At 49.4% G+C, this 24,500-nt stretch overlaps 1 protein-coding gene across 1 annotated transcript; it reads right to left on the bottom strand.

Annotated features, from left to right (window-relative positions):
• Positions 1–376: 376 nt before the first annotated feature.
• BHLHE41 (basic helix-loop-helix family member e41) lies at positions 377–4,063 on the bottom strand. Its single transcript, XM_027450016.3, has 5 exons — positions 3,709–4,063; positions 3,478–3,541; positions 3,192–3,299; positions 2,943–3,054; positions 377–2,862 (listed from the first exon to the last, which is right to left on the bottom strand). Exons 1-5 carry the CDS (start codon positions 3,768–3,770, stop codon positions 1,904–1,906), a joined length of 1,305 nt encoding a protein of 434 aa, XP_027305817.1. The 5' UTR covers positions 3,771–4,063; the 3' UTR covers positions 377–1,903.
• Between the last annotated feature and the right edge of the window lie 20,437 nt (positions 4,064–24,500).

Below are 24,500 nucleotides of genomic sequence, written 5' to 3'. Positions count from 1 at the left end.
TTACGTGTTCCACGTGCATGATTTATATGTTGCTTAGTGAAACGTGCGAATCTGAGAGTTTGCTGAAGTTAGTTAAAGGAAGCCAAGCAAATTGAAACCCAGCTTAAAAATGTGAAGAGGCATTAAATGATTATCATAAGCCACGCAATGATGTGTTTTGAAGCTCAGTGTGCCCATTATTAGGTATTATCATGAGATTTTTAATTAGTAGACAACCCCATTTTGTGTATTAAAGTTTTTATTCCTTAGTAAGAATTTTTTTTAATCACAAAATAGTGTGGAAATATTTAGATAATAGAATTCATGGAGTGCTGGAAAATACTGAATATAAAGATTGATTTCTAATATATCACATACTAAACTGTTCTAAAACAGCTGGTTTCTTGCAGACAGGATTTATTTTTTTTAATAATTTAAGACAGCATAAGCTTGTATCAAGCATAAGCATTGTAACAAAAGTGCAACTTTTTCAGCAAATCCTCCCAAAAGATATTTAACTCAAAATATCATTAACACATATTTTCTCCCTACAAAAATAGCATGTCAGACATCATTAATTGGATGTATTAACAACTATTTACATACAGCCACTCTGTAGGCTAGTAAGATTTTTTTTAACGTTGTTTAAACACAGCGTTTGAGGCAAACAGTAGCAACAGCAGCAGCAAATGCACCAAACTGACTAACAGACCCAGGATACTTATTCACTCCAAGTCAGACTGTTGTGTCTCACCTCTTACATAACATTCAAGTGAGATTTCTCACAGTGCTACCTTGGCAACAAACTAAAAATATCTAGGCAAGGTCTTGGTTTAAGCCTTATTATAAAAGCTTTATCTGTGTGATTATCTGGCGTCTGGTTTGTCTCCAGAAAGGGAAATAGCAACATTTGAGAATGGGATGAGGAGAGAACCCATACGAGAAATTTGTCCCCCGTGGGCTGATCGCCTCTGAATGCAAAGCAAGGGGTTTACCTACAGCCTTCAGTTTGTGCCATTCACAATTTAGGATAAAACGCATTCAGGCTGATGAATTGCTCTGTGTTTTCTCGGGGGGGGCAGTGGACGGGGGGGTTCTTTTCGTAGTTCAGTGCAGAAACATTCATTTTATACAGCAAGGTTAGGGGGAAAAATCTCTCAGGAACATAAATAAAGATGGGGTGAGAACAAACGCACTTGCCACACCTGTATACCCTAGCCAAAAAAAAAAGTAAACACAAGGTTACATAATGGGTCTGACCCTCCTTCCCTTGCACACCCACAACTCGCTGGAGCCAAAACCTCGCAGCATCCCCGGGTGCTCAAGGCACTGCAGGTTGGGGCTCAGGGTTCATCTGACCACGGGCCGCTCCCCGATAAAGTGCTACCACAGGCGCCGGGGTCTCCCCTTCCTTCCCTTGCCTCGCCGCCCCTCCGCCCTCACCCTGAGCCCACCCAGGTCTCCCGGCCAAGTGCAAGTTCCTCAGTGGGGCCCAGGGACACTGTACGAACCCACTCACGATAAGGTGCAACATTTAAGTTACCTTAGAGAGAGAGAGAGAGAGAGAGAGAAGAGTATCCTTACTATTCTTCTTCCTTTCCTTCTTTTTCCTTTTTTGTGTGTGTTGTGTTTTTTTTTTTTTTTGTTGTTGTTGTTTTGTTTTCCTCCTTAACATATTTACGCATTTATAAAGCCAAACATTACAAAAATACTGAGTAGCAAATTTTATCCTCGGCGGTCCGCTGCGGGAGCCGAGGGCTCCCGGGAAGGGGGGATGGCCGATTCCCCGCTCCCGGGCCCTGCTCCCGCTCCCGGAGCCGCCTCCCCCGGCCCGGCCCGGCTCGGCCCGGCCCCGGCGACCCCTCGCAGCCGCCCCCCGCCCTCCAGTGCCCGGGGCCGCGGGTCCCGGCCCGGCGGCGGCGGCTCAGGGCCCCTCGTCGGCGGCAGGCTCGGGCTCGTCGGCGGGCTCGGCGGCGGCGAAGGGGTGAGGGAGGTGGGGCGCCGCCTTCTCGGCGGGGCCGAGCACCGACGAGAGGCAGGGGAAGGAGGCGGCGGCGGCGGCTGCAGCGGCGGCGGCGGCCGCCTGCGCCGGGATGCCGGGATAGAGGAGCGGGATGGGGGCGGCGGGGTAGAGATATTTCTCCAGGCTGCCTTTATCCAGGAAGGGCTGCACGTAGGCGGCGGCGGCGGAGGGCGATATGAAGTAGAAGGGCAGGCAGAAGGGGGCGGCCGGCTGTCCGAAGGGCCCCCCCCCGGCGCCGCCCGCCCCCAGGGCCATCAGCGAGCCCAGCAGCGCGGCCTCGGGTCTCACCAGCGCCGCCGCCGCGGCCTCGGCGCCCCTCGCAGCCAGCCCCGGTGGGACGGGCAGGGGGCTGCCGCCGCGGTCCGGCTTCAGGCGCTTGGGCGCGGGGGGCGCCTCGTCCCCCGACGGCTCCTGCTTGATGGCCAGGCCAGGCAGCGCCCCCGGCGCCCCCGCAGCCGGGGCTTGGCCCCGCTCGCAGCGCCCCTCGGCCTCGCCGCCGTAGCCGCTGTCCGTGTCCGTGTCGGTCTCGGCGCTGAGCTCGGCGGCGTGAGTCCGCTGGATGACGGGCACGCAGTTAGCCTGGCCCTCCGGCTTGTGGCAGGGGGGGGCGGGCGGGGAGGAAGAAGAGGAGGAGGATCCCTTGGTGAGGGGGCCCGGCGGCGGGGACAGGAGCTGGGGGCCGGCGAGGAACTGCGAGGAGATGGAGTGCAGGTGGCCGAGGAGCTGGGCGCATCGCTGCTCGCGGGGGGTCCAGCTCTCGAAGCGGGAGAGGTACTGCAGCACTTCCTTGGCGCACGTCTGGAAGCCCGAGTGGAAAGCATCCAGGTCGGCCTGCACGGGAGACTTCATGGACCGCTCCCCTGCGGGGAAAGCCGAGAGGGGATGGTGTTTGCTCGTCCTGAGCCGCCCGGCTCTGCGCCTCCCCCCAGGGCCCACTTACCGCTCTGCAAGGCGACGATCTTCTGGTGCTGCTGCTCCGTCAAGGCTGTCAGCGCCTTCAGGTGTTTCAAAGTCAGCTCCAGCACCACTGCTTTCTCCAGGTGTCCCAGCGTCTGCAGGGACAGAGGGGGGAGGCGTCGGCTCGACAGCCTGTGGTGTGCCCATGGCTCAGGGACGGCGGCCCCCGAGCTGAGGGTCGGGGTGCCCGCACCCCACCCGCACCCCACGCAGGGGCAGTCCCACTTCTCACCGTCAGCTTCAGATGCTCGGGCAGCAGGTCCTTCAGCTGGGCGATGCACTCGTTAATCCTGTCTCGCCTCTTCTTCTCTATCAGCCTGTGCGGCAGCTTGTATGTCTCCTAGGGAGCAAAACCCGGAGAAGCCGGGCGGTAGGGGCACGCCGACCGAAAGCAAAACAAGTGTCACGCCGGCCTCCGCCGCCCCCCCAGGGACAGTGGCAAGCGCCGGCGGCGGGGATGCTCCGGGGGGCGAAGCCGCGCCGAGAAATTCGGGCAGCCCCGGAAAACTTCCTCTTACCTTGCTCTCGTCCCTCTTCATGCCTCTTTTGGGCTTGCACATGTACAGGGACGGATAGTCCAGCCTGCAGAAAAACACAAAGGTCCTGCGGCGGCGGCGGGAGCCAGAGACCCCGACCGGGCGAGCGGAGCCGGGCACGGCGGCCAGCTCTGCCCCCGGCGCCCTGCAGCGCGTCCCGCGGGAGCCGCGCCGAGCCGAGCCGAGCCGGGAGGCAGCGTGCCGGCGCCTTACCCCAGAAAATCCCTGTGCTCCAGGAGCTGCCGCTCCGGCAGGCGGGGGATTCCTTCGTCCATGGCTGGCGGCGGCCTCTGTCTCGTCGCTGCTCTCGGTCGAAGCCGTGGGATGCTGCGAGCGGTCCCTGCAGATCCGCGGGTGGCTCTGTGCACATGCAGCCTCCGGCCCCGCTCTCCCGTGCAGCGGCCAAAGTATGCGATAGCACGGCTCGGCTCGGCTCGGCTCGGCGCGGCGCGGCTCTGCCCCCCCCGCTGCCTCCGCCGCTCCCCTTGCCCGCCTCGCTCCCGCTGGCCGCTCACACGCCCGCCGCGCCGCGCCGAGCCCAGCCTGCCCGCGGGGCACGCGCGCCGCCAGCCAGCCCCGCACCCGGCTCACGTGCGGCGCGCGCCGGGCGGGCGGGGAGGCGGGGCCTGGGGCGGGGCCCGGGGAAGGGGGGGCGGGGAGGGGGGAGCCCCCGGCGGGCTGCGGAGGGGAGGGGACGGGGAGGGTCCCCGCCGCCGGCCCCTGGGGCCGCCCTGCGAGAGGCCGGCTTCCCCTGCGTACCTCTGCCGCCGCGCTTCGGCCCTGCGTTTTGATGTTTTAATGTTTTTTTTTTGTTGTTTTTTTTGTTTTTTTTTTTTGTTTTTTTTTTTAAATTTTGGAGGGTTTTGTTTTTATTGCATTATTTTATTTTATCGCATTATTTTATTGCATTGCATTGTTTTCTTGCATTATTTTATTTTGTAATTTTATTTTATTTTATTATTTTTACTTCCTTTTATTTCATTTTTTATTATTTACACTTCTGTTATTTTCCCTTTTCTTTTCAAGCGTGCCTTTCCCCTGTTCCCATCGCTGCTGCCATCCCCCCCCCGCCGCACATAATCCCTCCTCACGCCGCGCACAGGGCCGCCAACGTGACCCGACCTCCCACCGCCGCCGCCCCGCGCCCCCCCCGGTGCCCGTGTGCTCGTGTCGCTGCCCCCCGTGCCCCCCGCTCCCCCCGGCCGTGCCGCAACGTGCGGGGCCCGGGCCGTGCGGGGGGGCGGCGGGCGGGGAGGTGCCCGCCGGGAAATGGCAGCAGCACGCACGCAGGCAGACAGACAGACGGGCAGACAGACAGAGGGGGTGACACACGGGCACACGCACGCGTGACTCGTGATTTTTTCACGCAGGGGCTGCACGAGGGGCCGGGAGCGGGGAGGGCTCCGCAGAGGGGCCGCAGGCTGCAGCCTCTTCTCCCGGCCGGGAAGCAAGCGGCACTGCAGGCTGGTGCAGCTCCTTCCCCGGCAGCCTAATGGCATTTTCACGTTGCCAGTGCCACGAAAACGGGCTAAAAATAAACTGGGCGCCGCACGCCTGGAGGTGTTTGGGGGGAGAGGTCCGAGCCGCTGCCGCTGGGAGGGGGGGGAGAGCTGCGGCCCAGATCCCTCGGGATGGGGAATTTTGGGGCTGGGGAAGGAGGGGGGAGCTTGTGGGGTGCCTGCTTTCCCTAACTGATACAAGGGATCAGGGGGGAGCACTTCTGGAGCACCTCCTCGTGGAACACCTGGAGCATCTCTGCCAGCTTCATCCTCTCTGGGACAACCTGCAAATGTTCAAATTACGGCAACAACGTCCGGAGCGAGACTTAGCTTTCAGGAGGAGAAATCCTGATTGTGGGATTCCTCTAAAACCGGGTGGGAATGGAAATTGAAAATGATCAAAAGATGCAAAACATGATCTGAGACAGCTGGAGGCCTTGCAAGAGAAGTTCAAGCAACATCTGGAAACTTCTAAGAGAGGTTTATAAGAGGTCACCTGCAGACGAGGATAAAAGGCTTCAGTGTCTAGGGAGAGTGCAAAATTCTCCTGGAAGAGTCCCAGTTTAAAATGGCAAGAGGGATCAAAGAGGTGATCAGCAGCATGACCATCACAGAAAAGAATGTTTTTCAGAAAATAAGCGGCAGAAAAAAAGCTTTGACCAATTTACAAGCTGAGATGAACCACAGCAAAGAGTTAAGAAGCTGAAAAATCACTCGGAAAAGGAAATCAGAGGTTTGCAGGTCACCACAGGGCAAAAACAGCCTCCTGCTGAAGACAAGGGCTAGCTAGAGAACCGCTGATCCCAAATGCTCGCCACCATTTTCAGCCTAGGAGGAAGGAATCAGAGTGCCTGTCCCAGCTGAGTCATTGCAAAAGCTGCCCTCTGAGGAGACTCCATTTCGGAGGTTTATTCAAGTCAGTCAATAACCACAGTGTAAGGGAATGAATGCCTTCGAGATACAGTGCCTAGGAGCACCGTATTCATGAAGGAATTAACAAGGACTTTTGGGGTAAATTGGACATCAGCCTATGCGTAGATTTTCACTTTTGGGATGACCAAATGGAGACCAGGGAAAAAATCAAAATGAGAGCAGACGAAAACTGGGTCAAAAAAGAGGTCTGGCTGTCCTGGTGTCCATCAGGAGATGCCTAGGGAGGAGCGACTGAGCAGTGTCTGCGTGCAAGGAAAGCTCCCCAGCCCTGTCCCCCAGGTCCCAGGGGCCCACGGTGTAGAGACTTCCTGAGCCAGAAGCGATATCTCTTAATGTGTTTAATGGGAAGCCAAAGACACTGTGAGAAGCAGAGGAGTTTGCCAAGGTGCTTAAATCATTGGTTGCAGCAGAGCATGAGGCCAGGAAGCAGACACTGGTGAGAGGTTGGTCAGTCACCGGCAGGCCTGTCAGCGAAGCTAGTAACGAGAGGAAGGAGAGAACTTTCCATTTCAGACTGCCATGCATACCTGAAGAATGTAAAACGAGGGAGACGGCAGCCATGCAGATACACAGCTGAATTCTGAAGCAGAAATAAAACAACCTGACTGAGGGCAGGTGGTGGGCTGGGAGGAGGCACAAGGTGCAGCAAGGCCTCTGCAGCACTGGGTGAGAGCAGGACGCCCAGCCAGCTGCGGCAATGGGGTTACAGCCAGCCTGGAGGGGCAGCGATCAGGGCCCACTACTTTTCAAAACCAATTCAAAACAAAACAAAACAAACTACATGAGGGAGGTTGGTCACTGAGGCAGTCCTAGGTCATGGAACCCCATGGCCTGGGTGATATTAGAAACGGCCCAAACTCTACCAGACCAGGCAAGCTGGAGTGGTATTTGGGCTACCACTGACCAAGCTGATCAGCTCAAGAGGAATGGTGGTGACAGGAGAGCACAGACACATCCAAACCTGGGAAAGTCAGATCAACGAAACAGAGGCACTGGAGCAGAAAGTCAGGTGTGATAGGGGGCAGGCCAGTCCTCAGAACCGTGTGGGTGTAACTGCATGATAAACACCAGGAACTGTGCTGTCAGTTTGGAAATTCCCTTTAAAGATGTGTCTCAAGTGAAGCAAACTGTTTGCAGGTAGCTGGGCTGCAGTTAAAAGCTGCCCTGCCTCCTGGGGCAGTAAAATTAAAGGTGGCTCCAGCCTGAGGCCACTTCCAACCCTGGCTGGTGGGAGGTCTGAAACCTGCCTGGAGACCTGGGGCCTGTGGGTGTGAAACAGAAGCAATCCCCATCTGTCTGCTGGGAGTTTTGCAGGAGCAGCAACCAGGAACAAGTAAAACAACCCCCCCCGCGCCCCCCCCCCCCCCCCACAACTCCCCTTCTGCAGTCACTGCCAAGAAGCTGTGTCCATGAACCCTTGGGTTCAGCTTGGTCACTCGCAATGCACCTCAAAGCTGTGCATTGGCAGCAAAAGTGGAGCTGGAGGATGAGGAAAATTGCTTTCTCAGCAAAGCCTGATCATCTGGTGCTCCAGTGATGGTTGGGCCTTATGTAACACACCAGCTCTGCTGCAGAGGCTGGTGGGGAAGGTATGTCACACCACGCCATCAGGAGGCCTTGAATGGCCTCAGCCTTTCAAGAGGTCTGTTGCATTTATGCTATTTATGGCTGCATGCTGAGACCTTTGAACAAGAAGTGGTAGGTGCAGTTACACATGGCTGGTGATAAGTTCAAGGCTGGCAGCCTGTAACTGGTCCCAAAAGAAAAGGGAGCTGTTCCAAAAGCCCGTAAGTTACCTCTGCCACACAGCTGGTGATGGGGAATTTCCACTGAAACAAAGAAAGCCCTGAGACTTTGTGGAGCTGGCCCTCTCCCCAGCCACTCACGGAGGTACAGGTTGGTAGGACTCTGCTCCTGTTACAGAAGGTTTGTTTGTAGATTTGTTAACATTGCAAAACGCTTGCACAGGTAGGGTGACAGAGGGAGAGCATTTCAGTGGCCAACAGAAAGAGTTTTAGCAGTTTCAACTAGTGCAATTTTTCCCAGTGGTTCAATTTGCAGATAAGTTGTGTTAGTATTTGCACAGGAGGAACATCATAGTAAGGGCAAACTGTGCATCCCCACTATAGCTCACTCTGTGGGCTTAGGAATCCCAATTGCAGTTTGCCCAAGCATAAAGAAAAATGTCAGCTTTGCCGCTGCACATTGAACTACACATAAGGGCACAAACAGAGTAGCAGTGGTGCCTAGGCCAGGCAGCAGCTCTGGGGCTAAATGCAAGCAATGTCAATGATTCTTAAACAGGATGGATGCGGAGAAGGAGATGCTTGTTTCCTCTATTACAAGTTGAAGGTGTGTAAATGCTTCTAGTTCACCCAAGGGGACTGAGGAAGGGCGATGCCAGAGAGGGAACATGGGCTCCCAAACCAGCCTGTGTCAGAAGGTGCTTCACAGAAAGCATCTCTGTAGCTAGAAAGTGAGCTGGGAAACCCAGTTGTCCTGAAACAAGGTATGCTTCTGGAGTACAACAATGTGTATCCTTGGAGTACCAAGGGAAAAGCATTCTGTTCATGGTGAGAAAGTTTGGAGTTAAAGATGAAATACTGCATCAAAGTTACAGTGCATGGAAACAACCTGTGGAGAACTCTTTTCAGTGATGACTGGAGTGGGAGGTTCTAGATTATTGTTTTAAAACTGGCAAATGTTTTGAACTGTCCTGAATGTCTATACATTAAAAAAAAAAAAAAAAAACAAAAAAAAAAAAACAAAAAAAAAAACAAAAAAAAAAAACCAAAAAAACCCAAAACTTAGCTAAGCTAAGGGAACAATTCTACTGGGCAAGATTCAGGCAGGTCATTGAGCATGTGTGCAGATTAATGCCCCTATTGCAAATAATGGTCCCACAGAAACACACAGAGACACCATGAAGTAATGTCTGACAGAGTCATTTCATTAATGGACTGCATTGCCTGATGTTCTTGTGTTTCTGTCTGAAGTAGATTCTGGGAGCTGCAGACTATTTCACAAAATGCCCCGAAGCTTGTCTGTTAGGACACTAGTGCCAGATGTCCAAGTGAAAGACATCGTCTCCCTCCAAGTCCTAGGAGGTATGGCAGGATTGCCCAATGCTCAAGGGAGAAACACTGCATCCAGAACATTTCAACAGATCTGTGAGGTGGCTGGGATCCCTAAAACATCTCCATGTGACCACAGCCTGAAGGGTTGGTGGAATGTTTTTATTCAGGCTTGTAGTCAACTGGACTCCTCCTCGGAACTGCATCAAGTGGTACGACCCAGCACATCCCAGTGCTTTCACACGCCTCAGGAGCAGCAAAGTCCTTCTTCATTATTCTGGTGAAAACCTTAGGGCTCCAGCATGACATTTTGTAGAGTTTCAGGAGAGGAACAAAGGGTTTTGGATCACGCATAGAGACACATGGTCCAAATATATATACATATAGTTAGATAGCTTTTTTTTTTTTAAAAAAAAAAAAAAAGTGGATATCTGGGATATCTTACAGTCCTATAAAAAACAGGGAGAGATTCTTAGAAAGAACAAACCTAGAGCAACATTGTAGGACTTGCCATGTAATTGCCTGTACCTGCCTGTAGTACTGACCTGGATATTTACGGTGATACACGGTACAGTGGGGTCCTGAAACAAAGTCCAGTGCTGCCCATTAGAAAATGCTCTGCGTAAAAACAAATTGGAAAAGAAAATTTCTGGGTCTCACTCTTCCTCCACTCTTCTGTAATTGCAAAAGTAGTCATGAAAAGAGAGACTCCAGAAATCCTGAATGCACCTGGAGAGTGTGCTGCAAGTGGCTGTCTAGAAATAAATCAAGGAGCAGGAAAACTGAGAAAGGGGAGCAAAAATGTTTCAGATTAGTGATAGGAAAATACCTTGCTGCAGCATATAGGGTAATTACAGATAAGTAAGAATGTGTCACTCATCACTTCTTGAATGATTTTCCCTCATTCTGTTTGGCTTGGTTTTATTAGAGCCTAGTCATTTAGAGCTCGTGCACAACAAAGGAGGGGGCTGAGTTGGGGGCTCAGTCCCATCGCAAAAGAGCAAGACCCAGGCTCCTGTTGTACAAAAAAGTCATCCCCATGTAACTCATCTCCCAGCACAACCAGGCAGGCTCCACTGCTCAACCCAAAAAGCGAGCTTGCATTTTTATTATTACTTGCCCTTTTATGTGGGTTAATATGATATTTCATGTTCTATTTTGGTTTTAAGCACAAACCTTTTCTTGGTGTAGCCAAAAACAATGCAGCTCTGTGCTGGGGAGCCCCTAGGGTTTGACCATCCCATAACACTTGCTCTGCAGGATGGGACAGGAGCTGGGCGCTGGCAGTAGTTTCATGGCAAGTGCCTACAGTGGGACAGTATCTCCCCAGCTTCTGTGGGGATAAGCAGAGCAAAGGGGCAGCAGTAGCAGTTCCCTCAGTCGGGTAAACTGGTTTTTAGCTTCCTTTCTGGGCCTGCCCACTGGAAGAGTCTCCTCAGAGCACTCAGATGCATCTCGATGCAGTGAAGCCAACAGCCAGTCAGATTTCAGATCTACAGCTCCATGTCTGTAGAGTTTGGGACAGCTGAGAATCAAACTCTTTCTCAGCAGAGAGAGGGAAAAAAACCCACCTCGATGTGTTGTTGCGGTTTGTCACCCTGCTTGTGCTGCTGGCTGCTGAAGCCCTTATGATGTAGAAGCTGGTGGCCCTTTCCAGCCTGGTTCTGCATGCCCTGTGGTGCCTTAGGGATCTATAATCAACACTTTGATTATTAGGGTAAAATTGGTCATAAAGGGGAAATAGAATGAAATAAAATGAACGTGCAGCTATCAGCTTCTTTCAAGTTTAGCATGATCCATTTAAATTTAAATGGAAAATGTCACATAACTTATCTGTAACAGTTTAAAGCCCTAGATCATATTGCCAACACCAGACAGTGGCATGCTTTAGCAGAAGTATGATGGGCATAAAGCCCTTTAATACGCACAGAAAAGTAAACCTCAGACACTCTGCTGCAAAAAAACCTTTGGGCCTAGCCAAAAAGGTGCAGAGCCAGGGGCAGGAGAAGCTGAGTGCTGCCTAATGCAGCCTCTCGCCACGTGACTTGGCATCTTTTTATCTGTTTCTGTGTGTTTCAAATGGCAGGAGTAGAAAAGGTGCTGTGAGGCAAATTCATGCACATGAAGCATTTTGACCTCCCCAGGAGTCATGCCCAGCCGTCACCACATGGTGACCTCAGGTGGGGGCGATCTCCTGAAGTCCCTTTGTCACAGCGATGGAGGAGCTCTGCTGGAGCACAGGATGCACTGCAGTTACCGAAAGCAAAATCTCTGGAGCTCATGGACTTTTTCAAGACGTTTTTATGTTCCTTACAGGTTATGACTGCAAAAAAATCCCCCCTCAGTGAGGACACTGTAGTGGTGCACAGCGTCTGTCCCAAGCACAGGGCAAGACAGAAGCCCCATCACGTGTGGCTGGCATCAAAGCCCAGCATCCCCGTGCCCTGGCGCCAAGGAGATGGGACAGCCAGCCCCTCTGAGCCCCCAGCGACGAACTCAGGGCGAGCCTGGCGTGGATATCAAAGCCAGGTAGACTCCTTCTCTCCCACCATGGGCAGCTGAAGGCCAGTGCCTCTTTCCTTGGGAGGAGGAAGCTTGTGTGTGGGGCAGGAAGCAGCAATAGAACAGCCAGCTCAGGAAGGGGCCAGGGCCAAGAGTTTGTTTTTAACCTGCTTCTTGTTTATTTAAGCCCTGGAGGAAGGCGAATAAAAGCAACCACTGAAAGGGGCCGGTGGTGTTGCAAGCAGGGCTAGCTGCCTGTGGGGCAGCCCACTTCACTCGGCAGGGCCAGAAAATGCCTCTCCTGTGTTTTGCGCTGGAGCCAGGGTGTTAAAAACTGATATCCTGAGCCTGCTCCTTGGTACTGGGCTGGGGCTCAGCAGCGCTCCTTTGAGAGGCTGCATGGGGGTGTCCTGCCTGCCAGGCACTGAGTGGAGATGGGGGCTGTGAGGCTGCTGAAGGAGGAATCAAGCCTGGAGATTTTTGTCCTGGTTATTTTGTGCAGTGCAGGTGAATTTAACTTATTGCCCTTTGCACAGAGTCACAGATGGACTTGGGGGCTGAAGAAGCCCTTGACTCTGCTGCCTGCTAGTGCTGCCTGTGCCACAGGGCTCACTGCTCCTGCCCTCACAGCTGCCATCTTGCCGACTTTCTGGACCCACCAAGACACATAACACTGCCCACACTGTTGATTCTGCATGTGGGGCAGCACCAGGCTTTCAGCAACTTTCTCCAATGCTCACGTTTCCTTCACATCGCTCATGTTCCCTGCTTTGGGCTCCCACTGCATGCAGTTTCCTGTCCCACCAAAGCAGGGCTCAGTGGTGGAACAAGTGTCCTAGATACAGGCAAGAGGCAAATGGGTGCTACCTCCCTCCTGTCTGCAGCCCCACAGTGCCCCACAACCCCTATCTGTCCCCACCAGGTGCTACAGGAGGTCCCGGCTGCATAGAGCTGGCAGAGGGAGCCAGGATTGGGGTCATCCCACATCTTCTAATTTTCATCACCTCCTCCTGTTAGTCTTGTCTTTAATGGTCCAAAAAGAGACCCTTGGTTGGACCAACACAAGCCCATGCATTTCAAAGAGCTCCAAGACATTTTTAGGATGAATTTCTGTAATTCTGTTCCCTTAAGAGAATAGATGGATATGCCCTAATCTAGTTGTAATTCTCCTTCCAAGTTTGCTTAAAAAGTACATGAAGACATTACAAAAATCCAGCTGACCAAAAAAAACCAGCTCTGGCCAGTCATTTCAGGCTAAACTAATGCAATTATCATTCTTATCCATATTGTCATGCAGTTAGTCCCGCTGAGCCTAGCGCTCAACTGTCCTGATTTTTCATCATAAATTCTCTTTGTTCCTCTTCAAGTATTACTCCTGATTAAGGGCTGTGATTTGAGAAACTTAATGTCATATTTTAAAGGGACAGTTGATTTTTCTTTTACCAAGTTTGTTTTGTGTGGATAAATTCACATGTTACATTGACATATTTTTGACTCTTTTTTACTTTTTGGTTTCTTTTGTGGATACTCTTCTTAATTCTTCTGAAATATCATAGAACTTGTGCTCTCAGCAAGGGAGATAAATGCGCTTGCAGGTGTTGCTCTGCATGGGGAGGAGAGGTGAAATGGAAGCAGGAACCAGGAATGCAAATTCCTGCTGCAATTTGGGTCACACGTCCAAGGGGAATTATCATTCCTCACATGCTTTCTCACACAGCAGGACACGGGAATGCAGGGATTGCTGCCTTGGACCGGGCTCCCAGCTTGTCTGCTGCCCTGTCTTGTCTCTGAAGGTACCCGACTGCCGAGTGCCATAAAACCAGAACAAGGAGCGCTGAACAACCAATTATCACTTGCCTATAGGAAAAACATTTCCTAACCTTAGGCATTTGTCTTGTCCCCTGAAGAACTCCGGTGTATATCTATTTTGCATTATTATCTCAAATGAGGTAACCCATACCCACAACCGATATAAATACCCATGCATTTTTCTGACCTCCTGAATATCTTGGCAATCTCCTGTGGCAGTAAATCCCAGTCTTGCAACAAGCCGCCAAACACATCCCCATTTCTCCAACCATTTGCTGTTCATTTTTAAAATCAAATCAAACATTCCCATTCCCTTCTACTGAGCAATAATTTAGATTTTCTTGTGCCAGCCTCCCTTGGGCTTTTCTGTCTCTGTCTGTTTTGGTCAGTCAGCACCACCTTTATTAGTATTCCCTTCCGCCCCCGGGTCCACCTTTACACAAGAGCTTTCCCATCATCTTCAGCAGGAGTCTCTTTGGTCCTTGATGCACAAAACACTCTGCCCTCCTGGACATCCCTGCTGTTGATTCACCAAGACTGCAGATGTGGGATGAATTATTTTGAGGTCTGGGCAAACTGAGTCACACTCTAGATACAACTATGCTGAGATCAGGAGCTGTCTCAGCTGTGTTGCTCATAAGATTCAATCTTTTTACTGTGATCCAGGCCAAGACTACAGTGGGCACCTCAGCCAGGGCCTTGTCACACCATCTACCATCTTCTGTTTCACCCTGGCAAGGCCAGACCTCCTCCCTCACCATCCTTGTGGCTCTCAGGAGGCTTCCTACCATATTGAAGCCATTGACCTGTCGGTGCCAGGATGGCTAACACAGCTGCACAAAGCCTTGCTTGCACCAGAAATCTAATTTTGCAGTAGAAAGATGTACCCCTAAGAGCCCCTGGCTGTGAGTTGTAGTAAAGACAGTGGTGAGTCTGCTCTTGGTAGTAATGGCTGGTAGAATGGATATAAAAGGAGAAACCAAAGTAGGAGAGGGATTTAAAAAGCAATTACAACTGTCAGAGAGACACACACACAAAAAAAATTAGCAAGACATGTTTTTATGGCACTTCAAGAGCAATGGGAGTGAGGGCTCAGTTGACAGCATCTCTTGGAAGGTGCCTGGGAAAGCAAAAGCAGATCACTCAAGTTTCCCCAGTTCAGCTGGGCCCTTTACCTGCCCAGAGGTGATCTGGGCCCTAGGGGCCATGTGAAGCTTGCAAGGAGCTGCCAGAAACACTACTGCCACTACAGAGCACTCCCTTGTGTTCTTATTTGGACTGCTTATGGATTCAGGAGACAAGGTTATTTTTCTTTTTCCTTGTAGTTTTAGCTTAAGGTTTGATACAGTGGACATCCAGGGCATGGCTGCCTGTGACTGTGCCTATGTAAAGTGGCTCGTGCTGGCAGGAGGCAGATGACAGACAGTCAGAGATACTACTGCCATAATTTTAAGGCTGGGTGAACATGCCGCAGCTGGAACAGCACTAAAAATGGGCATTTGTACACCCTTTACAGACAGCTGTATGATAGGCAGTGCTGGTAGGGTTACTTGCTTCTCAAGTTATTCAACACATCCCATTATATGGTCCCATTTTCAGTCAACTAAAGCTTTGTCAGATTTTTTGAGGTGATTTTTCCATGCTGGATGTCTGCCTCAAGCTGACTTTTTTGAGGGAAAGATTCATCCAGACTGGTTTGGCCAGCTCCTGGCAGCCAGTGCAAGAGGCAGGGGCAGGAGAATCTGTTTCACACCACACCAAGCGTTTCTGGTGACCTTTTCACTGAACAGCTCTAGCACACCCCTGCTTTGGAGTAGGGATTTGAAATTTGGCAAGAGGGACAGATGTTGTGTCAGGGATTTGCTTTTTGTTTTCCATAAGCAAATTTGTTCTGCTTGGTCAAGTTTTAAATCCTGAAGGACAGTGAAGGAGCTACAGCTTGCCTGTGGTCACCAGCCTGCATATCTACCGTGCCGAGGAGGCCACTTGACTGGCTGATGGGCAAAGGTCCTGGTGGCCATCAGTGGCAGCTGTGGCTCAGTATAGGCAGGCATGGAGTGAAATGACCTTTTGACCACCCAGCATTTGCGTGACCAGAGCAGGAACAGCCTGACTTGAATGTGGTAGGGGAAACGCTGACTTGAAGGCATCTCTGGCTTGCTGCATTGTGCATCTTGGTATACAGCCCTGCTAATGAGCCATGGGGCTGTCAATACAGTGTGTCAATACACTGTGGGATTTCTGTCTTTTTTGTGACTTGAAAAACTACACCCAGAAAGCTGTATTAGAAATGATTATAATCACACAGTCAAATATTGAGAAGTTTAGAAGTGCCAGGAATGAACTGACCTGTGCAAATTCAATTCACTTTCCAAAACTGGTTTAAAAGAGATATCTGTCGCTACTTTCTTTGTCCTACACAGCTGGCCTTCCCATCTGAAATTTCACATAGTTTTAGTTACGGTGTATTGATAACCCACAGTCTTTTGTTGCTTTTTCAATATAGCTTCAACCGGAAGTGTTTTAGATCAGTTGAGATTTCACAAACGTACTGTTGCTGTGTATCCTAAAAGCAATACTCCTTCTTGCAGCTTGTGCATCAACGGCATGAAAGAGATGTTTAGGACTGAGAACCAATTTTTGCCATTTGCCCGCCAGCTTTTCTGTGGATGTCTGTGAACCTGCAGGCTTGTGCAGAAGGAGCCTGGCTCTGTGATACACCACACCATGGGGTGGCACAGGATATTCGGTGTGTTCTTGCCCACATACACCGACCCCATCATAATTGTCTAATACACCAGTCTCTCCCTATCATCTGATCATTGGCTGTACCAAGACCCACATCAACTGATATTTATAAAAGAAATACATCCAATAATTTTAACAGTAACAATGCTATGTAAGGAGGCAACCGAAGTTTCTACAGCATACTATTTCTAATACTGTTACTTCTTCTACAGTGAGATGTATGAATGCAATAATGAATGATCTTACTCTAAAGGGACTTGGCTGGGCTCAGATGGCAGGAATACATCCTGTGGGATGACCATAAATAGCCCGTATGGCCTTGGACAGACTGTGACCCAGCACAGGTATGTTTCAGGGTCACTTTGCAATGGCATGGCTTGGAGATAAGCACCTGAGTACTCTGGTGGACCTTCAGCAATAAGCGTCCTCAGGAAAGCCCAGTTTTATAGAAGTCAATTGTTCTGTGTCTCAGTTCATTATTTCAAAATGGCAATACAAGCAAATCCTTTGTCTTTCAGGGGCACCTTATCAGGCTGTTGACTAATCCTCCTGCCAGACTAGGTGCTTTGCTCTTCTCATGCTGTGGGACTTTCTACAATAAGAGAGGGACGGGAGAGAAGGTGGAGCCTTCCTGAGGGTCAAGTCCACAACTGCAGAATGAGGTTTCCTGGAATGAAGGACCACTGCAGCCACTCCATGTGCTCTACATACCTAAATCACAAGGATGTGCATGCTATGAGAAAAGCCCTGAAGAAAGCACTTGGCCCAGCCCCTGCTCCCTCTGCAGAAAGGCTGGGGGAAGAGGAGTTGCTGCGTGCTCTCTGGTCCTGACAGGCTCTGATAGACTGCTACTGAATAAGAAAGCCAATGGATGCAGTGAGCTTGAATAAGCAGGAGCAGGGTAAGACAGGGCCCTATTTTAACACAAGTCCATTAAGGAATGGGTGACAACCAAATAATGCTAAGAAATGCAGTGGAACTCAGGCCAGAGGGAGTGGCAGAACAAGAGAGCTGTGGCCACTGTGTCTTTGGGTCTACCATGTTTATTAGAAGATATCAGTCTTGTTTCATTAATAACAGTTCTCCTTTTATTTAGTGTACTACCCTGTATGTTTCATGGTTATTACCCATGGATGCCCAAGGGGTTTGCACAGGTGAGGGGCTTAACTGTCCTATGAGTAGTCAGTTCTGTGCATAACACTGACACGAAGTGAGAGGAGTTTGCAGCTAATCAAAATACTACACTTTAAAATAATTTTTACTAATTACTAATATTTAGCAGCACTATTTTAACTGCAATTTCCATGTTCCACGGGGATTTGAACTATGCTAATTTTCCACTAACTCTCTTGGCACCATTTAGCATATCAAAATGACCATGAAATTGAAAAACCTTAGTCATTTCGCTTCTCTAGGAATTTGTGCTGGCAGTAACATGAAAAATATTTGGTAAAGCAAAAATATGACCAAATTCAGGCCCTTCCTCCCCAAAAAGCAATTGTGCTGTAGTTCTGTCTGACCTGGAGGAGCACAGGAGCTGCTCTGGCCACAGGCTGAGTTGCCCTGTAAGGCTGGGCAGTGAGCTAGTGCTAAATGGTGTTCTCTTGGCCACAGAGTGAGTCAATATCTGCCAAAATCAGTATCCTGATCTTCTAATTCCCACTCTTGGTGCTGGCCACTGGAACAGAGCTACGACCCCTGTGCAACATCAGACACCAAACACTGGCAGAATGAGCACTAGACCCCAAGTGTGTTGTTTCCTGGACTCCTGCTCTGCTTAGCAAACCACGGTCCCTGTTTCTGTAAGACAGAAATGTCCTTTAAAAAGGGTGAAAAAGAGAAGAGGAACATGAGACTTCTGTTTGAAATTGGGCATTTGCAGCATCCCCAAATAATCACAGCAATACAAACACACAAATAACATCCGTTCATGAATTTGCAATAAAAAAATGTGCAGTTATTTAGCAATAAAATCTTTCTATCAGCCCCTGACAATCACTCTGAAAAATTGCATAAACATTCAATCCAAGAAAAATAAAAAATGCATTTTTTTTTTTTTTAACTAAAGGGGAAGGCTTGCATCCTTTCAGCAAATGCTTGACAGATCAATGTCAACTCTCATTCATTCGCTGCTTTTAACTATTTGAGTTTGCTCCCCTTATTTGGGTCTTAGCCACCCACCTTTGTTCTAGATGCTTTGATTAAACCAATTCAGGGTCTTTCCTGGGAGTGCTGGACACAGTGCTTTCTGGTCCTCTGTTGCACACCCAGCATCCCACACCTTGCCCCGCACAACTCCTCCCCTTATACCCCCACTCTGTCTCCCTGTTTACAAGCAGTGTGTATCCAGAAGTTGTGTTACTGCCCCGGCCCCACGGCTGCATCACTTGCTGATGCTGTGCACACCACGTAACCTTTCCTTGCCTGAGCCCCCTGTCCATTATGGCAACAAGGATGCATCAGTCTTGCCTGGATGAGCCTAGCAGCAAGAATTTGTTCTTCTGTGTTTGTTTTCCCCTCTTGTAAACTGAGCATCATAATACTTTCCTAGATCAAAGGGGGTACAGCGAGAAGTAAATAATTAATGTATGTAAAGCACTTTGAAAGATGAAAGATGCTATATAAATACAAAGTATTAACTACAAAAAAACACAGCCCTGGTTACTGATGTAACCCTCCGTTGTATTCTGTAAGAAATGCATGAAATCTAAATAATTGCCACTAACAAATTAAGAGTTAGATTATGCCAAGCCCTTTAAAAGAGCTGAGGAGGCAACTGAAAGTCTTGCCTCCTTCTGTAGCTGAGTTAAGTATGAGCAATGTGAGCTTAACAGGAATTTGGACAATAGGGCAATTCCTGGATCACCAAATCATCTCAAGCAATCATGTCAAGTGGAATAATTCAGAAATTGATAGTGCACTGTCCTGAAACAAGTTATGTTTTGTGCTGTTACCCAGCTTCACTGCTCCAATGGTTAGAAACCTTCTTCTGGTTTCCAAACGAAATGTACTCATGGCCAATTTGTATCCATTTGTCTTTGTGCCAACATTGTTTTAAGCTTAAGATATTTATAGACCTATCGTCTCCTCTCTGACCTTTAATTTTGTTGTATTGAACACGACAATCCCTTTCAGCTTCCTGCTGTTAATTAGGGTCTCCAGCCCCCCACCAAGCACCCTACCAACACGTTGTTATGATTGTTGCAGCCACATTCCATCTTTCTTGAACAGAGGTGAATAAAGCTGTGTGCAGCCTCCTCATGGGGTCCACCAGCACTTGTTCTCTGGCATTGGTCCTTTCCAGGCCCTGTTGTATGTGTCTGATACAGCCTCTATCACATTCACCTTTTTCATGGCTGTGTCACATTGCCATTTCATAATAATCCTGTGATCAGCCAATGTGCTTGAATCTTTCACTGACTTTTTGTTTTCCCAGAGAAATTCTGACACTTGAGCCTTACGTGCCAAACCTTACATTTGGCACAATTGGATTTTGTCCTATTCCCATTGTTCCCATCCTCAAGGTCATGCAGTTCTTCCTGTTTGATAGGCTGGAGCTTCTGGTGTATTGACAAGCACTCACATTTCTGTGTCATCAGGAAATTTCATGATGCACTCCTCCCTCTTTTGTGTGACAGGCAAATACTAACTAAAAGCAGTCCCCAAGTGGGCCTCATATAATTCCACTAGCAACTAGCTTCCGCAAACAGCACATCTTGCTTTCATCTCCCATGCTGCTCTGTCTCACCTATCTTGCAGAGATGGTTGAGGTTCTTCCAGAAGGAAAGATGATACAAGTCTGTAGGGCCTGCCGGACAGAACCAGTGCTTTAAAAGAGGTTGTGTTCCCTTGGGGACATTGCAAAAGAGAGTCAGAGAAGTTGCAAAGCCCTGACATTTCATAACAATGCTAAGCCAAAAAAATATAATGCTCAGAGTAACTTTGGATGGGAAGAAATATTCTTCAGCATCTGGTGGAGCATATGCTGTCATTCTGGCGGTGCAGAAAGATCCATGTCCTCAAGAACCCTTTCACAGTAAGGTCACCAGTCTGAGGACACCAGGCCATGCTGTTACGACTGATCAGAGGGAAACCTAGCCTGGGGAAAGGTAGAGAGCGAGACAAGGGTTGGATGGCTTTTTCAGGGAGAGGGTGGTGGGAAGAAGTCTGGTCCATAATCTGCTATCACACAGCTCTGGCCTCTTTTTGCATACGATAAAGAGTAGGCAGCTTTGACCTTTTAAAGAGGTGATTTAGAGATGGTTTGCATCAATGCATCAATGAAGAAAGAGAATGGCTACTGATGAGTATCCTTCAGGCTTTTTTTCGAGGCAGAAGATTATGGCACAGTATGTAAACAACTCTTCAGTTTCTAGGACAAACTCAGAGGGAGACAGGAAGAAATGAACTCTGATATACTCAGTTCTCCTGTCTCCAAGGCAGATCATGGGCTCTGTTTTTGACCATGCCAAGAGCTAGGGGGATGTCTTGTCCATGCCAGAGTCAGCAACAAATTTTGGTTGGGCTGAAGATGTCCATTCTAGTGCTGAGGTGCTTCATGGATCCAAAGGTGACTCTCTGAGGAAAGCCAGACATTAGTGTGGGGCCTGGCTGGAGGAAGGTCACGACCATTTGCTTCTGAAAGACTGAGACCTCTTCAGCAAGCTCCACTCAGGAGCACAGACCGGACCTCTTGGGCAGTCAACACCTTCCAGAGAGACCCAAATGTGTATTTCAGGCAACTGCAGTGCCTGTGAGTACATCAGACCTTGAAGTATGGTTGGAGCAGTGAATAACTCAGTGAGACTGCCTCAGTGCCAGCATGAGACCTTGAGCCAGCTGCAGAAACAGAGCCCCAAGTGTCTGTGAGTGCCAGAATGTCTGAAAAATGAGATACATATGCATATGCACCACAAAGTTTGTCCCGGATCTGTGGAGAGAGCACCTTATTAGAGCTGCCTGTAGCATTACACCAACTCAGAAGAACTTTGTTTTTCATGTGTCTCTTGAAAAAATGACTTTCTAGTTTTGCTACAAAGCTTTGACTGCACGGGACGAACTGAGGATGTTTGACACCCGCTGCCATGAAGGAGAGCTCCTGGGCTCCTATGCCGACTGATCCCTCCATCCTGGCTGTGCATCCCACCTGCAAAGCCGGAACTGAGTAAAACAAGAGCTTCGACAGGCTTTAAATATCATTGCTACACCAGGTGGAATTTTTTGCTGCCTGTCCTTCCCCTTCTCTGTGGACTCCCTATTTGGGAGGGATGTAAACCCAGAGAGCTGAACAGTGAGAGCTATGCCTTGCTTTTTTCTTTCAAGTCATCTTCACACTGTACAGAGACAGACTCAGTCCTGCATCCAAAGCTCCTATTCCTGCAGTTGCAGCATTGTATCAGTTGCTTGACTTAAAATAGTAATAAAAATCCAAATTTGCACTTTGTGTATCTAGAAAATAAACCAGTGGTAGCCAAACGCTGAAGCTGTGTTGGTAGCAGAGGAGAAGAGCAGCAGGAGATGCCACCACGCCTTGTCCATGGAAAGGACAGGGGTTGCCCCATCCTGGAGGTGGGACACCACCACAGGGTTTCTGGCCCATGAGGCTGCTCCAGCCTCATGCCAGCACCAATTTCCTCAGGACACAGGAGGAGTCTGAGTGGCTCATAGCTCTGCTTCCCCTCTGCTTGTTTGCCCACCATGGCGTGCAAGCAGTGAGGGATTGCCTGCTGGGATTTGGGGGGAGAAGACTGCGGTTTCTCTGGGTGGGTTTCTTCAGGGTAAAATTGAGATCAGCAGCCTTGGAGCTCAGTGCTGGTTGTGTCCCAGGACTGTCATGGTCCTGACATTATATGGCAGCTAAAGGCTGCAGTTGCCTGCTCCAGGAGAAAATCCCCAGTGGGGATGGTGGGGCTTTTCTAGGGAGAGCTTTGAGCTAATTCAGCCTCCATGGCATGCCACATGCCATTGGGACCATGCTATCATACATCTCCTAAGCTTTGCCTTCACTGGGAAAAGATGAGACCTGTGCCTTTAAGTGGAAACAATTTGTGCTATGGGACCAATATAACAGCTATTAACGAGACTGATTCATATTGGGGTGTGACAGACGTGGTCCTACTGCAGAGGCTTCTTTCTTCCTCTTGCAGGGTCAAGCTCCTCCATTTCATCCCCTCCATTAATAAAAAGAGCGAGCAGGAGCCCTCGTCCTTCCCCCGCAGCCCTGTTCACAGCATAAAGCCAGAGACAGGCTCCCTTGCTCTTCTGGGCATTGCCTAACATGGCAGCTTGAGCCCTGCTGCGTGCGTGTGTGTACACATCCCCGTGAGCACATCCAGAAACAGACCTAATCATTATCCGCAGCCAGAGCATGAATAAGAGGATTTGCCTCCCTTTAAGCAAGTAATAATCAACACCTGGTGAGGACTAGTGACCATTACATCTCATGAGTGCATTTTGACAGACAATAGCCTCTATGAACACACTTTGAAGAAAGGCAAGCTTTAGAGAGAGCACAAAGCATGTTTGTAAACTAGCCTTCCCTCATCTCCAAACTCCCTCACTCTGCTTTGGGAGATGTGAAGAACTCCAGGCTGGTATAAATACTTGCCAGAGCATAGAAATGTGCACACTGAGCCGCAGCAGTTAGCTTTACATGATGTCTCTTTGTATCACAGCTGCTTGCCTCTTATTGCTCCAACCCAGTTTTGAGGGACTGTCAGCAGCAGCACTCAAGGACCCCACTGCAAGCCTCATACAGAAACTCGATAAAACATGGCTTCCACCCCAAAGAACCTGCAATAATAGTAGAAGGCAAGACAGAAACAATGAGATCATTACGGACAGTGTAATTACTGGTAAGTTTTCTATGGGAGACCCCTGGAAGTGCTTGGGTCACTATTTGGACTCAGGGAGCCCTAGCTGGAGGTGAGGAGCATCAGGCACAAGGCACCTAAAGGAGCTTCAGCAAAAGAGAAGCCTTAGGAATGTAAATTGGTTGTAGTATAGTCATTGTGGAGGGTGCAAGATGCAATGTTTTTCATCTGCAAGAAGGTCTGATTTCTTTCATATGCACAGATTTACCTGGTGGTCAGGTGTGATTGCTGGAGGGAGTAAAGTGCATTGTTAAGTACACAGCTGCTGAGTTTAGAGTAACCTCACATAAAACATCTCCTCTTCTACTGCTTTCACATCTGTCACCCCATCTGGGTAACCTGAAGTGCTTCACACCTTGGTCTTATTCCTAGTAATGCCAAGAGGGCATATGAAGCACACATGGAGAATAATTTAGGATGGACGGAACCTCTGGAGGTTTTCTGGTCTAACCCAGTACTCACAGCAGAGCCAACAGAGACACAGAAACATGAACTGTCCTCAAAAGAGTGTGCTGAAAACAACTTTCACCTCCAGATGACCCTGAACTTTAAAAATGTTCATGTCAGAAGACAGACTGAATTGCGTGTGTCAGACCCATTTCTAATTGGTGTTGTCTTTTCTGTAATTGCACTTTCAAGAGCTAGATATTATTATTACCTGCTGTCAATGTGCATCAGCTTTCGGAAATCACAGCAGCTGACTTTATACCTCTGCTCATAGGGAGAACCTCTTTCATCATTTGTTTTAGATGGGGAGCCCTCTGTTTTCCTGTTACTTAGCAGGAGGAGTCTGGGTTTTCAGTGCCTGATGGAACATCAGCACCGCTTGATCCAACTCTGTGGCCCATGGCTGCTCTTGGGATGAAGGGAGCCAAATGCCCTGTGGTTCGCTGGGTGACACGGCGAGCCTGTCCCAGCCCTCATTCCTCCCGATCGCTGTTGCTCTGGGTTTTTGAGCTGCAACACTGCAACTGGCACTCAATCGGGCTGCTGGTGTCTTGGAGAAATAGCTGCACAAATGTGATTACGTGGGAGTGAGTGTGCATATGTGTCTGCACGGGCTGAGCCTTGCCAAACCCCCTTTATTTGCCGTGTAAAAATTGTAGCGGAGAAAAATCCAAGGTTTCTGGAGCCCCGTGTAATGCTATGTGTGCTCGCAGGCAGGAGAAGAAAAAGGAAAGACTGTGTCATTGCAAAGCTGAGGCCAGATCCTGCCATTTCTGCATCTGACGTCGTGTGTGCTGTTTGACTTCTTGTCATCGTCACCTGGTTTGTGCTGCCTTTTGGCAGAGGAGAGAACAAGAGCAGGCAATGTTTCACAGAGGACAGTGCCTGGCTATGGAAAAGCTGTGCAACATGACTCATTTTGTGTAAAGGACGCTGAAATTACAACTGCGTGCCACATGAGAGATGGTAGCTGGGCTCAAATCAGAAAACATCCTCATCCAGGAAGGGTATTCGAGCATGTGCTTAATTTAAGAACATACTTAATCAGGGCCTCTGGGCATAAAAGGGTAATGATTATTCTTGTGTTGCTGAGAAAATCCAAGTGACATCCGGAAGATGTA

This window comes from Anas platyrhynchos, chromosome 1, assembly GCF_047663525.1.
Source record: "Anas platyrhynchos isolate ZD024472 breed Pekin duck chromosome 1, IASCAAS_PekinDuck_T2T, whole genome shotgun sequence".
NCBI lineage: Eukaryota > Metazoa > Chordata > Aves > Anseriformes > Anatidae > Anas > Anas platyrhynchos.
Note: the sequence above shows the minus strand (reverse complement) of the source record. Positions and strands in the feature narration are given on the sequence as shown.

Excerpts from the sequence above, each read along its gene's own strand:
- BHLHE41 (XM_027450016.3), bottom strand. The coding sequence starts at position 3,770 with ATGGACGAAGGAATCCCCCGCCTGCCGGAGCGGCAGCTCCTGGAGCAC. Across the intron at positions 3,055-3,191 it reads CCGAGCATCTGAAGCTGACG|ACGCTGGGACACCTGGAGAA; the intron begins GTGAGAAGTGGG and ends CTGTCCCTGCAG. Across the intron at positions 2,863-2,942 it reads GATCGTCGCCTTGCAGAGCG|GGGAGCGGTCCATGAAGTCT; the intron begins GTAAGTGGGCCC and ends CTTTCCCCGCAG.